Raw genomic sequence first — 16,598 nt, 5'->3', positions numbered from 1 at the left:
TGTGTCTATGATGCCTTAAAATGCTGTCTAGGTTGGCAGCTCACTATGTTTTGAAACAGTGCTTAAAATTACTGTTTAAATGAACTGAACTGAATTACCCTCCACATGACTTGAGACATGTTGGACGCTGTCCTCAGGACAGTGACGTTCTCCAGGCTCACACGTAAGGCAGACAGCTCCTTATGTAGATCTCTCAGTCTAGTGCTTCCCACATCTGTCAAATATATTAGCCAGTGGTTGATATAGGACTGCTGTTTTAAGAATCATGCCTTACATAGAATATTCATCATGCATTGCAATGCAGTTATTGACTGCTTGCTATGTTATTTGCCTGATTGCATGCTTTCTTACCCTCTACAAGCAGTTGTACACTGGCACTAGACACACCAAGCTTATTTTCTGCAGTGCAGGTGTACCTGCCCATGTCCTGGGCTGTCACATAGTGGATTTGCAGACTGTGGTCTGGGTTGATTAAATATCTGCAAACATTAACATTACATGATCATAAATACAGTTTATTTAAAAAAAATAAAATAAAAAAAATCAGTTTGAGCACAGCATTGCATCACAGATAAAGTCCTTTTTTGTGTGCATCTAAATTGCACTGACATTAAATAATGTAGTCTACTAAAAACTAGTCAAGCAAGAACACACGGTTAAAATGATATGAAAAGATCAGTATCAGTATAAGATCTGACCTGCCATTGGGTAGTGGTCCTTGTTCTCGACTCCACTCTACAGAAGGCATGGGGTCTCCATCTGCCTCACAGAAAAACTGTGCTGACTCCCCAAGCTGCACTGATACATCCTCTGGTTTACGCAGTAAAACCGGTTTGGCTGAAGGTGAAGGTCAGATGTCCATGCATCTTTTAGAACTATACAGTACTTTTTTTTCGTATGCCAAATTCTATGTTGTGATTTATGTAGCATGAAACATCTAAGCACAGTTTTGGGTCTCACCTAATACAGATAGCCGAGCAGCCCGACTCTCTCTCACTCCGACTGTGTTTGAGGCTATACAGCTATAAACTCCAGAGTCATTCTTCTGAGCTGGAGCAATGATCAGTTTACCATTGAGTTCCTTTTCATTATGCAGATAAAAAATGATCAGGCACAATGTCATTCAGGCACACAAAATCTGTTCATTAGTCATTGGTCCATCCCTGTGAATGTTTTTGTTTTATGTTGTACTGCCCTCTACGGACATATTCAGGGAAGTGCTCCCATGACAAAAAGTTTAAGGCAACTTTTCGAACAAATCAACCCTAAACACTGTTAAAGCAAAGTCAAACATCATAACATAAATATGATAAACATAAATATAAATCTAATCATTCTTCCAATTTCTTTGGTTAAAAAAGTGCCCTCAAATAAAGGCTCTTACAGTGTAATGTTCATTGCTGCTGTTGATGAGGATTCCATCTTTCCTCCAGGTGATGTTGGGCTCAGGATGTCCCACAGGCGGGCTGCAGTTCATCACAGCCACCTCCCCAACCGCCACCTCCACGTCACTGGGCTGCACCCGGAACTCCTCTCGCAGAGCTGCAAATCACACACATTTTCATATTAATCATAGTCTTCAGTACACACTTTTATATTGTGGTTTCTGTTTTTAAAATACTTTTGAATTAATATTTTGAATACTTTTATATCTAGCATTATATTGGCCATCAGCTACTTTGCTCTCTAAATCAGGTGTTTTCAAACTGGGGTCTGGGGACCCACAGGGGGCATTAAAATATACATTTTTTAAAAAGTAAAAAAGCTGACATTTACCAAATTTGACATTATCAGTGCAGCTTAACATATTCGTTCCGCTTTATGAAGACTAATCATAAGACTAGCCACAATTATATTTTAATGTTGACTGACAGTCAGAGTGTTTCCCTTTATATAGTCTCAGCCCCAGACGGCACGCCCACGGACCACCCGCAGTCCGTTCAATAACCGTCTGATGGATATAGCACACAAATTGGAAAGACTTTCTTGATCAACTCAGCACAAATCTAACTGGCTGGTTCAATGGAACTTTCGTGAGTAGACACACACAGGACATTTTATCAGTCCATCTGTTGTGTTCACAAGGTTCCGCATTGATAGAATGAGTGCTTTTGAGGATGAAATAATCACAGAATTTGCCCAAGTTTGCCAGGTTAGTGACATCAAATCTTTTAAAGATATTCAGTGTTTCATTAAGGCACGTAGCAGAAAGTAAAGCAGATATCCATGATCCATGATGCTCTCTATAATGAGGGCTTCTGTGCTGTTCTTAGACTTTCTACACATTTTCTGCTATTCTCCCATGTGTTTTCTGTGCAATCGCTCACGAAGACTCATGCCATTATATAAATAATTGCTTCACCCATGTCGGTCTTTTATTATGGTATGATTCATCTCTGATAACCCTGCCCCTAAACCCCCCCCCCGTAATGACAAAGCCGACTATGATTGGTCGCTTAGCATGTCAGTTAGATGGCTTTTCTTGTCTAAATGGGCAGTTCTTGGCCAACTGAAATGGTCATAAACCCTAGAGCTATGCCGTAGTCATAGGTCTGGCTATGCAAGACTACCCATTATATTTCAGTTAGGGAGTCTCTCACAAGGGGATCATCATATTCTAGGGTCCTTGGTAGGGCTGCAACTATTGATTATTTTGATAATCGATTAATCTAACAGTTATTAGAGTGATTATTCGACTATTCGGCAATTATTGCAACAAAATCAGCTTTTAAAAATACCTCTAAATGACATTCACTGAATTAAAGGGAAAAAATACTTTTTATTAAGTTTACTTCAGTAAAGAAATTCACTGCAAAAAATCCTATTGTTATCAAGTGTTTTTGTCTTGTTTTCCATTTAAAATTGTCTAAAAATCCTTAAAACAAGATCCATTTACTTGAGAAGCAACATATACGATATTTAGACTTGCTTTAAGAGAATGTATCTTAAATATAAGTGTATTTTTTCACTTGGTTATACTTCTGCGAGTGCAGTAAAGACAAAATATACCTATATTCAACATATATTCTCTAAAAGCAAGTCTAAATATCTTACATGCTGCTTCTCAGGTGAATGCATATTTTTTAAAGGATTTTTAGATATTTTAAAATATTGTATTTGTATTATTATATTCAACATTCTCAGATAACAATTTTTTCTTCAGCAGTATAGCTGCTAAAGAAAATGTACGTTGTTTTAAAGGAGTTTTATATATTTATATTGGAACACAAGCCAAAACAAAAACAAATCAAAAACGTATTTTGTTGCAGTGTATAATGGGGCGAAGACTACCCGCTCACCTTCCTGTCCACTTCAAACCATTTTTAATTAATAAAAAAACAAACTCTCTCTTATTAATAAAGCTGCGTATTGCCAATTTTCTTCATGATAAGAAATGCACAGTGACATATATTATGATTCAATAAGTTGCGAGCCATCACGTTATAATCTAGCTGCATTAAGTGCGCGCGCTCAAGGGATGAGGGTCCCCGCGACAGAGTGTCCCTCAGCTGTGTGCAGTTTCAATCTCTCCCCCTTAGATCGGGACATTTGCGCAACTCATAGAAGAGGCGCTGACTGCACAGAGTTTGTAGTTATTTACATGATCTGCTTCTGTATTATTTGAACTTTAATAAAGCTATAACACATTAAATAAAACTGCATTAATGATGTAACGCCGGGGTGTTTCCTTTAAAGATGCTCAACACGCAAGTTTTGCTTCAGCAGAGCGGCAGTTCCAGCTCCACTAGAGTGCTTCTGTATTTACTTATTTTGTATTTTTACATTGTATTATAATTATAATTCCCTCATACTTTGCGATCTACATCACCAGAAACTGTTTGGAAAGTTTAGAGTGCATCTAGACTGTGAGCTGTGTAATTCTTCCTCTCCTCATTCAGGTGCGAGCTGCAGTGCTGCTCTCGTGCATCATCATTAGAGTTTAATGCAATCTCATATTACGTTAAATGAGATCAAACAACTATTCGTCAACTAAAATTTTTGTCGAAATTTTTTATAACCTTTGAAAAACCCATACCAGTCAACCATTAGTATGTGTACTACTAGTACACGCACTTTTGTAAATGTTGTTTTAGCAGCTTAATGTAAACCAAAATGTAATCAGGAATAATGTAAAAGTGATAACTGCAAACAAAAAAGTTGTTGAAACACTACTGTATATATAAACAAATCTCTCAGTTTCTGTTCTCTCTCAGTCTGTTTTGCCACTATAACTTCCTTAAAGCTTCAGGACATAAGGCCCATTGCCAACTTGTCTTATGTAGCTTTGTCTTTTTGTTCCAAATTATCGATCTAAACAAAACACAAATTCATTGTTTGCAACAACTGATTTAATGTCTCAATTAGCTCCACTCCTGTGGAATGCAGAGTAAACTGCCCTGCTGAAGATTTTGTTTGGGCTACAAACACAGCATGCTGTCAAAGCTCAATTAGTCAACTGTTTGTTTCGGGGAGGAAAGCAAACTTTGACATCTGATCTCCAGTTAATCTCATGGACCATTTTAATAGGCTTCCTCACCCTCTGGTTCCCTTTAAGCATTTAAGTAGCTCTTGATGGGCAACTCATTGTTATCAGGGTCTGTCAGGCTCAAACACGTTATTGCACATAGAAATGTAAAAATATATAGAAAATGACCAGGAAGAAGGTGTTATAATTAAATTATAATGTATTTTCAGCTGGTCATTAGCACAAAATTATCCTGACAGGGTAATCAGGATCCTGACCCTAAGTGGAGTGATCTTATGTTACCCTGAAGGTGGTTTATTTAGCAATAATTACTGGCTGACTATACATTATCTCGCTTATTACACAGATACAAAAAATTATAAAATTGCCATGAAATTTATTCAGGTTGAGTTGTTTTTTGAGTTACAATTGTTTTATTATGTGAGACCGCAGAGCAATACGAGAGTCACGAAACTACTGTAGAACAGTTGCAATGGACACCAGACAATATTTGGGTTGGGTAAAAATATTGATTTTCCGATGCATCGCAATCTTCATTTGAACGATCACGATATCGATTCTTAAATCCCAAGATTTATCTTTCAGTATATGCGCAACCCTCCACTACAACGAGAGGAAATCAATCGCATTTACAACCAAATTTTGCGCAATGCGACTAAAAATGCATATATTTGGCAACTGGCTGGTAAATGTTTACATTTCACTCACAAGTGATTGTGTAGTATAGTGATGGAGCATTCAGCAGCAAGACCCTTTCACTCCGTGTTGAGAGTAAAACTTGTTCCGTGTAATGTGTGTCCATTGACGAGATCCACACGACCCATTTCTCATTTAATAAGGTCTTTTTAATATACTTTCTGTTCTCTATAGTCAGTTGTTGATCAAAAAAAAATAAAAAAATAAACTAATTCTAATCATGCATAGCACATGCGCTCATCTACAGACTTTACAGAAATGGCAGTTTTCTTAAAAAGACTGTACCGGTTTTAGCACGTGTTCAACATACCCATATTAATCGATATCAAATTGAAATTGGGATCGAATCGAGAGATTGTGAATTGAATCGGGAAATCTGTATCAATACCTAGCCCTAGTCAATATTGCAGTTTAGTGGTCATTACGCAAAAAAAAAAAAAAAAAAAAAAATATGACTGCTCAGTGCCCCAATTGAGCAGTTGCCATTGACAATAGTCAATGTTACAGTTAAGAGGTCATTAAACAAAAATATCTGACTGCTAAGGGCCGCAATTGTGCAATCAGAATCAAGTATTCCAGATAACTTTGTAATAACATTACAAAACATCCTCTGAGTTCAGGCTTAACTTGAAATGTAGATATTCAAATCAAATCCACTACCTGCTATATGAAGAGATGCATTTCTGCTAGTCGCAATTCCGGCACTGTTCCGAGCAACGCAGGTGTATACCGCTTCATGTGTTTGACTCTTTCTCCCAGGGACAACACTGTAGAAGAACAAGCTTCCTTCTGGTAAAATGATGGGCCGTGACTGTACATCCATCTTCTCTGTGTCTAGGAGCTGGCCATTTCTGAGCCACTGAATGGAGGGCTCAGGGTTGCCCTCTGCCCTGCAGGACAGTGTGGCTGGGCTGCCCGCTCGGACCACAACATCAGAGGGATGGTGGACTATACGGGGCAGGCTGTTATCTGCGATGAATCTGGACCCTAAAGCAACAGAACAAAGGATCAGGATGAGGAACAACATGAAGTTGAGTAAATTAGGTTGTGAACTACCCCTTTAAGTTTACATTCCACACACCCCAAAGTCCATAAGAAAGATGCACGCCCACACAACAGTGATTTCTAATAAACAAATAAATTAAGCAAAATCTAATCCTGAGAGAATTAATTGTTTAAGATGGCCAGTACGCTGGGTGACCCGTCAATGAGTAAGGGAAACACATTTCCTGTTCGGAACGGAAATGGAGTCAGTGCGGGGGGCTGTTTTTCCCACTGCGAGAGGAACAAAGGGCCAGCGCTCACAAACACAGTCATGGACCAACAGGACATCCGTCACCTGTGCACCAAGTGTAGGAATGCTCCTCTGCTATTATTGGTCCACTTACAATGTCTTACAATGTCTCTTTGTACTCTCACGCCAAAACATGCCAATCACATGTGCATGAGAGGGTGTCCTTGAAACAAAGAAGCACACTTGATTGATATTACAACAAGTCTGTGTGTTCTATCTGATTTAGTGGTTCTTTAAAAATAAAAAATAAAAACATAAATGATGTTGTTAAACGTTTAATGTTCCTAATGTTTTGACCCATCAAGAACAGACTTTAGCTTCTATCAGAAGGCAGAATTTAGAAGGTAAACTAGAGTGAACTGCACAATAGAGAATTTGAGTGCTGCATTCTTGGCAAAGATGTGTTCGACTATTAAAAGGTTCTATTGTCTATGATGGGGCAGTTTCCTGAAGAAGAGGAAACCAAGAGTCTCATATTTTTGCTATGTCATTTTCACTCTAGAAGAATTTGGGGGAAATTATGGAAGTATGTAAAAAAAGCAATGCAGCACTTTTAACAGTATAATGTAACATTCTACATATAATTATAAATGGCCAATTGTGTAACCAGACAGTTATAGACACTTTACTCTTAAAAAAAATTGTTTTGTGTATAAAGATGGATTCGATATCAGTTTATCCTTCAGGCCTATGTGACACCTAGTTAGTGTTCTAAACAATCATTTGATTAAAATAGTTTACAGTTTCGCTGTAATCATTAAAAGCTGATCATACTTTCAACAGGTAATTCAACGAAATTAATCGAAATGTTAACTTTCCTTAGTTTAAAAATGTCCCCCTAGACTACTCATTAAACTTGAAAATGAACCATTTATGCATTTAAATAACCTAAACGTGAAAACTTAGGAGGTTGATAAAATTAAACATCTTTTAGAATTCAAAGGTCAGTATCTTTACCTCAGGCCAACTTCTTACTCATCACTTCAAGTCGAAACAATTATAGTTTTACTTTGTAGGCCTACTTACCTTGAATATTAAAAACCATTCCAAAAACCCAACAAAGCTTCAAAAAGTGGCGTGTCGTTGTCATATTACGTGTAAGGTTGTACATTTAATCGAGGAATATAAATAAACGCATCGCTGTCCAATCAAACAATTCGCGCGACGAGGAGTGACTAATTTTACACATAATCATTTATCCAGACTGCGTGTGAAATGAGTTATCCCCATAAAAATAAATGGAATTTAAGTTCAGATCTACAGAAGGTTCAAACAGGCTCTCGTCTCACTCAATCAAGTCCCAATGTTGAAGAAAGCGCCATCCGGATTTGGGACCCTCCCCGGTGACTCGCACCAGCTGGAGAAGGTGTTGACATGCCAACAGTGGATTTACGCGTCCAGTGAATGGGTATGGCTGGGGTAAACTGAACACAAGTTTCCTAAAGAGTTGCTTTAGCTCTCTGTTTTTGAAGTGATTTTTATTGTTTATTTATTTATTTATTTATTTTTGGGACTGCAACATTTTTGATGTGTGTTAGATCTTCAAAGCTTGATCTAATCTTTGGATATCAACTTTCTTGTACATTAAATCTCTGTAACTTGTAAACTTATGATAAAAGTACCCGTCATTGTCAAGTAAGGTTTGTCTAAAGTTATAAATAAGAAATCTTCAGATTAAACACATGTGTGAAGTGTCCATGCGGTTTCATGCATTTTGGAAAAATTCTTGAAAGCATTCTTGCATTTCATTAATTCATTCGTTCGTTCATTCATCCATCCATTCATTCAGTCATTCATTCATTCATTCATAAATAAATAAATAAAATGTAATTCAATTAAAATGAATGACTTTTAGAATGTAAAGTTGTGTTACCATCAAGTAAAATGTATTAAAATACTTTCCTTACACCTTGAATTTAATCATTAATTTGATTAAATTCCTGTCCCTTCCACCCTCTCTCTCCTTTCCACCCTGCACTTGGCTGGGTTGAATCATACCTCATTGGCAGATCTTTCAAGGTCTCCTGGAGAGGAGAGGTGACCACAGGTGTTCCTCAAGGATCAGTGGTTGGACCCCTATCTTCTCGATATACACAACATCACTCAGACCGATCATTGAGGCACATGGCTTTTCCTACAACTGCTACGCAGATGACACGCAGCTCTGCCTGACGTTCCAACTTGATGACCCTACTGTCTCAGCTCATATCTCTGCCTGCCTCTCGGATATTTCGGCCTGGATGAAGAAAGCCAACTTCAGCTCAACCTTGCCAAGACAGAACTGCTCATGATCCCAGCCAACCCATCTGTTGACCACAACCTCACTATTCATCTTGGTTCAACTACATTAACACCAACCAGAACAGCTCGGAACCTGGGAGTGGTGGTAGATGACCAGCTTAATTACACTGCACACATCTCATCAACCGCCTGGTCTTGCAGATTCACAATCTACAACATCAGGAAAATCTGACCTTTTCTGTCTGAATATCCTGCACAGCTCCTGGTCCAAGCTCTGGTCATTTCAAGACTGGAGTACTGTAATGCTTTGCTGGCTGGCCTCCAGTGGTGTAGTAGTGTCTGAAGAGGTGGGCATACTGTGAATTTATGAAAGACCCAACTTTTATTTGTGTATTATTATGTGCTTTTCTGTGTATAGTGAAATTATTTTCCTACTTAGAAATATAAATTGAAATTATTTGATATCATGAAAAAAAGGCACCATCGAGAGCAGTAAAAGGGAAAACAAAAAGAGCATCAAAAACTAGCAGGGTTTTCACAAAGTTTAATTGCATAAGTTAAATTTAACGTTTAGCAGGGAAATACATTTACAGTGCAAATTATGAGTACTCTAGGGATGCTTGAGCATCAGACGCTGGAAATATCCCGCCCCTTACTGAAACTGAAAATATTATTGGTTAGCAAATATTCAGTCATGTCTGAAATGAACATTCTGATTGATGGATCAGCTAAGTCGGACTGTCTGTCTTACCAGTGCCATCAGTTGCCCTCCTGCCTCCTGCAGCTCCGTGCATGTTTAGAGAGATTCTCTGTTTACATCTTCTACAGTGTAATTAAATACTGTACTATTACTCTGTCTGAAAAGAAATTGAATTACTTATTACTAATTACTTTCTAAAACCCTTATCAACCTCGACCAGATGAAACATACAAGGAAACATGAAATTGTTCTTTTAATTCTTTCAAATAAATCATATAAAATCAAATAAATTATTCATGAACTGGCCAAAGAATTTAAGGGGGCTGCATTAAATTAGAAAACATACATTTTAACATACATCAGAAGTAACTGTAATTAAACTGCTGAAAAATTAAGAGTTATCCCTTACTTTACTTTTTTCAATTAAAAAGTAATTTAATTACAGTAATTAATTACTTATTAATGCATTAAACTCAACACTGTCTATGAATGAGCGCCGCCTGGTGGTCCCATCACAAAGAGGCTAAAAGTCTATTTCCCGATCTTTCACTTTCTCTGTTCCACTGTGGTGGAATGAGCTTCCAACATCCACACGATCTGCTGATACCATCTCAGCATTCAAGAACCAGCTGAAAACATTTTGACCCTTTAATAAAAAGGTTTTCGAGCGATGTCAGCAGGTGGGCTTCATTACATTTATCGATGATTGGGAAGGTTAATGTTATTAAAATGAATTATATTCCAAAATTCAACTACCTGCTTCAGTCTCTTCCTGTAGTTGTCCCCCTCTCTTATTTCAAGCAATTTGATAGCATAGGGAAGTCCTTTATTTGGAATGGTAAGCGCCCCAGGTTAAATTTCAATAAGTTACATAGGCCAATTGACAGAGGAGGGCTAGGCCTACCCAAGATTTTGTTTTATTATTATGCGTTCGGTTTTAGACATTTGGCTCATTGGTCGCTTCCACCTGAGAGAGCCCCTCCCTGGTTTTGTATTGAAAAGGAAGTTCTTGCCCCTATCTCGCCACTGCATAGCCTTTCGATTAAACTAGCCGGAGAGGTTAAGTCGCATCCCGTTATTTTGCATTTGCACTCGATTTGGACAAAAGTGTCCAGAGTGTTTAATTCTGATATTTATTTAAATGTTGCCTCGAGCATATGGCTGAACCCTAAACTATGTATTAATAAGTCCCCTTTCTGCTGGTCAGAGTGGATTGTGAGGGGGGTTAATGCACTTGGTGACCTATATGAGGGTGGATTATTGAGATCTTTCGAAAATTTGGTTCAACATTTTGGCATTCCCAGATCTCAGTTTTATAAGTATTTACAGCTTCGCCACCTACTCTGCACTATTTTTGGGAGTGGCACGCACCCCCCTAAAGCTGCAGGTGCTTTGGGAGAGGTGATTGCTGCATTTGGAAAAGGCCATGAAGCATCAGTGTATTACTCCCTACTAATTCAGAGTCTGGGGGATGAAGCCTTGACTTCTCTCAAAAGAGTATGGGAAAAAGATTTGAATTTGGTATTGGAGGATGGAGTGTGGACTAAGATTCTTAAAAATGTCAAGTCTGTATCTAGAGATGCAAGGGTTCGCCTTATGCAATTTAAGATTTTACATAGATTTTATTGGACCCCCTCTAGATTATATAGGCTTGGTCTTAAAGACACACCCACTTGCTGGCGATGCCAGTCAGAAGTTGGAGACACTATCCATGTCTTTTGGGGGTGTGTTAAGATCCAGGAGTTTTGGTTGAGGGTTCAGAGGTATTTGTGCGACGTTTTGAACACTCAGGTTTTGCTTTGTCCCAGACTCTGTATTTTGGGTGATGGAGCGGTCATGCATTTAGGGGACAATCATATAAAAAATTGGGTTCTGACCAGTCTCATGATCGGCAGGCAAGTAATTTTAAGGGGCTGGAAGTCAAGTGGAGCACCCTCTTTTTCGGAGTGGTGTGTGGAAATGGGGAGGGTAGCTGCATTTGAAGAGGCGGTAAGTAGAAGGCTGGGGTTGAGGGACTTATTTGCTAAAAAATGGGGCAAATATTTAGTTTTTTGGGGGGAATCTCGGGGAGGGGATGTGGAGAGTGTAGTTTAATCATGTATGTTTATTATTTTATTTATTTGTGTATGTATGTGTGTATGTATGTATGTATGTATGTATGTATGTGTGTGTGTATATATATATATATATTTTATTTTATGTAAGTGTATGTATGTGTATCTGTGTATGTATGTATATGTATATGTGTGTGTATATGTGTATGTGTATGTGTAAGTATATATATATGTATATATGTGTGTATGTATATGTGTGTATATATATATATATATATATTTATTTATTTTATTTTTTTGGATTGTGTGTGTTTTATGTGGGACCACAGGGGTGTTCGTTAGGGGTCAGGGTGGGATTGTATTAGTAGGGTTTAAATGTAAAATGTTGATTAATTATATATGTGTTGAGTTTTTTTTCATTGTCATATGCACATGAATCAATAAAAATGTTAATTACAAAAAATAATTTAAAAAAAAAAAAAGAACCAGCTGAAAACACATCTGTTCCACGAGCACTTAACCAATCCACACTAATTGCACTTACTACTGAACTTAGCTCGCACTCAGGGCCATAGCTAGTGGGGTGAAAGGTGGTAACGATTCTAGGGGCCCAAAGGTCCAGGGGGCCCCACAACAAATTCTTTTTTTTTTTAATAGGAAATGGGCCCAGAGCAAGATACAGCCAGGGGGCCCAGATTATCTTGCTATGGCCCTGCTCGCACTTACTGTACACACACACACACACACACACACACACACACACACACATACACACACACAGAAAAACTCCTCAGTCTCTTTCTTCTGCGCTAGCACCTATACTACTCCAGCCACCTTGAGAGCTTGGCAGTACAACACTGTAGATGTTGTTTAACTTTGTATGACAAATTGCTTGCTATGTTCCTCATTTGTAAGTCGCTTTGGATAAAAGTGTCTGCTAAATGACTAAATGTAAATGTAAAATGTAAATTTAAAAAACAAATTAAAATAAAAATTGAAGACTTTTAGAATGAAAAGTTGTGCAACCATAAAGTAAAATGTATTAAAATACTTTCCTTGCACCTTAAATATAATCATTAAATTAAAAAACAAGACAAAATCAAGGTTAGAAATAATTTTTTACAAAGATCTTGGATATTTTAGTCATATATATGAAGAAGTTTTCTTAGCGGTACTCCATTTGAGCTGAACAAAATGTTCATTATCATAAAAATGTCAATATATATATATATATATATATATATATATATATATATATATATATTGTAAAAAATTAACAGTTTTGTCTGTCTTTTTTGTGGTCTTTTCAGTTTTGTTTTGTTTTTTTTTTTACTTTAAAATTTTTTTAAAAATATCAAAATGATGTTGAACTCAGAAATTAAAAACATGTTCATCATAGAAGAGGTGTATTCAAGTAACTGTTTTTTTATGAATCACATTTTAATGTATTTTTGAATAGCGTAATAGGTCAAGACCAAAAAAAAAAAAAAAAAAAGACTCTCATGCCATTGACCCATATGTTTTTTAACTAATTTTAGGATTTACAAGAGACAATACTAAACAACCAAATGACATGAAACACAAAGTATAAAAGACTTCAAAAATCAAAGGACTTCACAAGCGAAACAAAGAGATGAAAGTTATAAGAACATCTGTGATAGAAGAACTAAAAATGACACTGAGGGGCAACACTTGCTAATTACAATTAAGTCTGTGTAAATATGGTCTGTGAGAGGGTGAGAGAGAGGGAGAGAGGGAGAGAGGGAGAGAGAGAGAGAGATAGAGAGAGAGAGGAGAAAACAGAAAAGCAAAAGAAAAGAGAGAAGAGAAAAGCAGAGGCGGCAGCAGTTCATTTTCTCGAAAGGCACATATAAATAAAGTGTTGTTTAGAGAACCGTCCATTGTGTGGCCTAAAAGAGCAGGCCATACTGATGGACACGTATATTGATCCAGAGAGCAGTGCCTTGATGGCCTGAGGATCACCCAGCTTTCAGCCACTAACAAAAGATGAGGAACTACGGCTGCATACCACAACATAGAATTAAAGCTGCACCGCAAAAGAAGTAGTGTCTGGTTTAGTTAATAAAGGTTCCACAAAATCTTTTTAGTATGTTTTACTCATAAATAATCAGATTGGATTCTTTAACAATGTCTGAGACTATAAGTGTAAAATTATGTTTATCCCAAAACTGGCTAAAATATGGATTTAAGTATGTCTTTCAATAAGTAACAAGTGGTAAAAATGTTTAATTTATTATGTTAAAATATACTTTCTTATAGTACACTGCACTACAAAAACTCAACTAAATATATATACATTGCCTTTAATGTTCAAATCAAATAAAAAAACGTTTATTAAATATTTATTATATACACATATAGGCCTACATTTATTTAGAAGAGATAATGCTTAAAATGGATGAAGAATATATTTGTTTTCTAATTAGATTTTTCTTCTGTGGTTCTGTTTTGATTGGGAAGTAATTTTAGAGATACTAAATAAAACCATATCAAGAATAGAAAAGGAAGAGGAAAATTGTTTAATAGCAACTTTTATTTTTTCATCTTTTCCTGACACTATCCAAAAGTCCAAATCTCTCCACTTCATCTCTACATCAGTCTATTCAAGAAATCAGTCACAGACCCCAACAAATTTCATTTTTTGAATAACCTTTCTCTAATGTAAAAATCTACTGCAAACTATATGTCAGCTGAAGGTTTTGAAGCAATGAAACTTCAAACAGGCATATAAGTAATAAAATGCACTATATTACCATCATTTTTCCTAAATTAATTCTTCACATCTAAATTCAAATCAACAGTGACCATGAGCAAAAATCACGAAGCGAAAACGACTTCATCAAGTTATCACTGTCTTTCTGATTTCATGCTTGGGACCCCATGCTGATACTCTGAGGGACACGGTGAACTCTAAAGTTTTGCTGAAACATCACCATGACGCTCTGAATAGAATTTTTAAATTTGCGTTACATGGTTACACTTAACCGGAAACCTTTTGTCTTTTTATTAGATTTGAGAACAAATAGATTTCATAGATTTATAGACTTCCATCACACTTTACAACAAACATTTGATAACAGTTCTAAATTCCAAAATCGAGCACGTTGCGCATATTTTGAGAGATATCTATTGGTTTTACCTTTCCTGCGAAGGGCCTTGTGTAACGCCCGCTGATGTGCTAAACGATGGCGAAGATGACCTCTCCCCTCTGACCTTCCTGACCCCTGTACAACTTGCGTCCTATGTGCCACCTGCTCATCAGGTAGGCATGTGCACTGGCACTGACACTGGCGCGACGCCTCTGTCCAGGTACACAGCCATGCCACCCACAACAGCCATGCTGACACCTTCATCTTCAGCTTACAACTCCTCTGCTCTACACTAGGACACCATTCCAACTGTGAGACTGAATGGCTGAATGACCCTTTTCCCAAGAGCTCCCAGACCTTGTGCTAAATTATTTGGAGATTGTTATAAAGAATGTTATTTCTTTATATTCCACAAATGCTTTGTATTTACTTTCCCTCCCACTTTTTTTAGTGGTCCCTCTACTCACTCTCCCTCTCTCTCTCTCCTCCTCTTTTTTGCCTCTCTGTTCTCATTTGGGAAAGAAGTTGGCGGAAACAATGATTGAAAAACAAGTTTCAGGCCCCATGCTGGGAGCGAGGGAGAGGAGGAGAGAGGGACGGGGACTGTCTCCTCCAACAACATCTGTGTCATTCGTTCTGCACGTCCCAAAAGCAGAAAACAAGGTCAGGACCGAAGGGGAGGGGATGGAAAGGGGATCTCCCATACCGAAAGGGATCAGTTTCATTAATCAAGTGTCTGCTAGTCGACTGATCAAATCCTTTAGAATGACAAACTCTCACAGTCTTTAAACATCAAACGGCAAAAAAGCGCATTGCCTGACTGCTATTGGTCCCAGCCACAAAAGAAGAAGTAGACAGTCTTCATTTCTGCATCAAGCTCTCTCAAAAGCATGAGAGGGAGTGTTTTCAAACAAAATTGACCCTTTCCAATGGCTTTGGCTGCTTGTGGGCCATGAAAGAGAAGGCTTTTGTCTATGGGGGGATTCACACTTTCTCGACACAATTTTCTATTTTAATAGTGAGAGGAGAGGTGAGCGGACCAAATCGTTAATGCGACTGGAACGTTCTCATTTGTCGAAGTGAAGATGTTTTGCTCGAAGTGAAAATCATTTCAATTTTCACACTTAAACATTTCAATTATCCGACAACATGGATGTTGTAGAATTTCATTAGCGGCAAAGGAGAGACACGGGCCTTTTCCTTTCTTCTTTCTTGGTTCACATCCTCCGGTGTTCAAAGTATTTTCACCGTTCATGAAGCAAAAAAGCAAAGGAGAAATTTGTACTTGCTTGTGTGCACAGTATGTGTCCCACTCATCACCCTGGTTGAATCAAATGGGACAGAGAAAGCAATTTGTCTCATGCAGTCTGGCCTTGTGTTCCACTCACCAGTCCTGCTGCTTCAGCACAGAGGAACTGAGGAAACATGCTGAGTTAACAGACTTGACCTGATCACGGTCTTATTTAACAAACCTCCCAACTCATTTAAAACTGTAAGCCGCAGGCCGAGAAGTGGGCGATATACATATTACAAGTTGTTAAATAGTACCCATATTTCACTTTTTATTATTGTATTGCTTGGGGAAAAATAGCTGTATTTTTGGACCAAATTTTACATTTGTATTTCACGAATGTGAACATTCCAACCCATCCCATTCTCTTCAAAAATAGTGATGAGAGTGATTGGTTCTGAGAACTAAGGACGTGAAACAAGCAAGTCCTTAAAACAAGTGTCCAACATTAATATTTTCAATACCGCTGACCACCCATACTGCAAACACAATGCCATGACCTTGAATTTTAAGCACTAGTCACTTCTTTGTCCAACACTCCCATCTCACTGTACCCCCTGCTAAGTAATGGGCAATGCTGGGGTGAGCATCCCAAAAAGCCATGCTTCACCCTTCCATGGGATGTCTGGGTGGACCTGCAAAGGGCTATTCCAGCTCACGCTGACCCTTAAACTGTGCCTTAATCTTTAGCGCAGGAGGATGAAGACAGATTAAATCTTCCTAAAA

General features: G+C 37.8%; 1 protein-coding gene across 4 annotated transcripts in view; it reads right to left on the bottom strand.

The window, feature by feature from the left end:
• Positions 1–14,845, bottom strand: part of LOC127433302 (roundabout homolog 1-like) — a 34,227-nt gene extending 19,382 nt beyond the window's left edge. For 2 of the 4 annotated variants that reach the window (XM_051685074.1, XM_051685075.1), the window contains exons 1-7: positions 14,632–14,845; positions 5,843–6,169; positions 1,385–1,542; positions 961–1,081; positions 699–837; positions 352–479; positions 99–214 (exon numbers count right to left, since the gene is read on the bottom strand). In XM_051685074.1, the coding sequence (XP_051541034.1) occupies positions 99–214; positions 352–479; positions 699–837; positions 961–1,081; positions 1,385–1,542; positions 5,843–6,169; positions 14,632–14,845 (1,203 nt within the window). Of the gene's footprint in view, positions 1–98; positions 215–351; positions 480–698; positions 838–960; positions 1,082–1,384; positions 1,543–5,842; positions 6,170–7,502; positions 7,843–14,631 lie in introns of those variants that run through there. The other 2 variants (XM_051685077.1, XM_051685076.1) reach the window with 2 other exon arrangements.
• Between the last annotated feature and the right edge of the window lie 1,753 nt (positions 14,846–16,598).

Source organism: Myxocyprinus asiaticus, chromosome 43 (assembly GCF_019703515.2).
Source record: "Myxocyprinus asiaticus isolate MX2 ecotype Aquarium Trade chromosome 43, UBuf_Myxa_2, whole genome shotgun sequence".
Taxonomy (NCBI): Eukaryota; Metazoa; Chordata; class Actinopteri; order Cypriniformes; family Catostomidae; genus Myxocyprinus; species Myxocyprinus asiaticus.
This window is presented reverse-complemented; position numbering and strand designations above follow the sequence as displayed.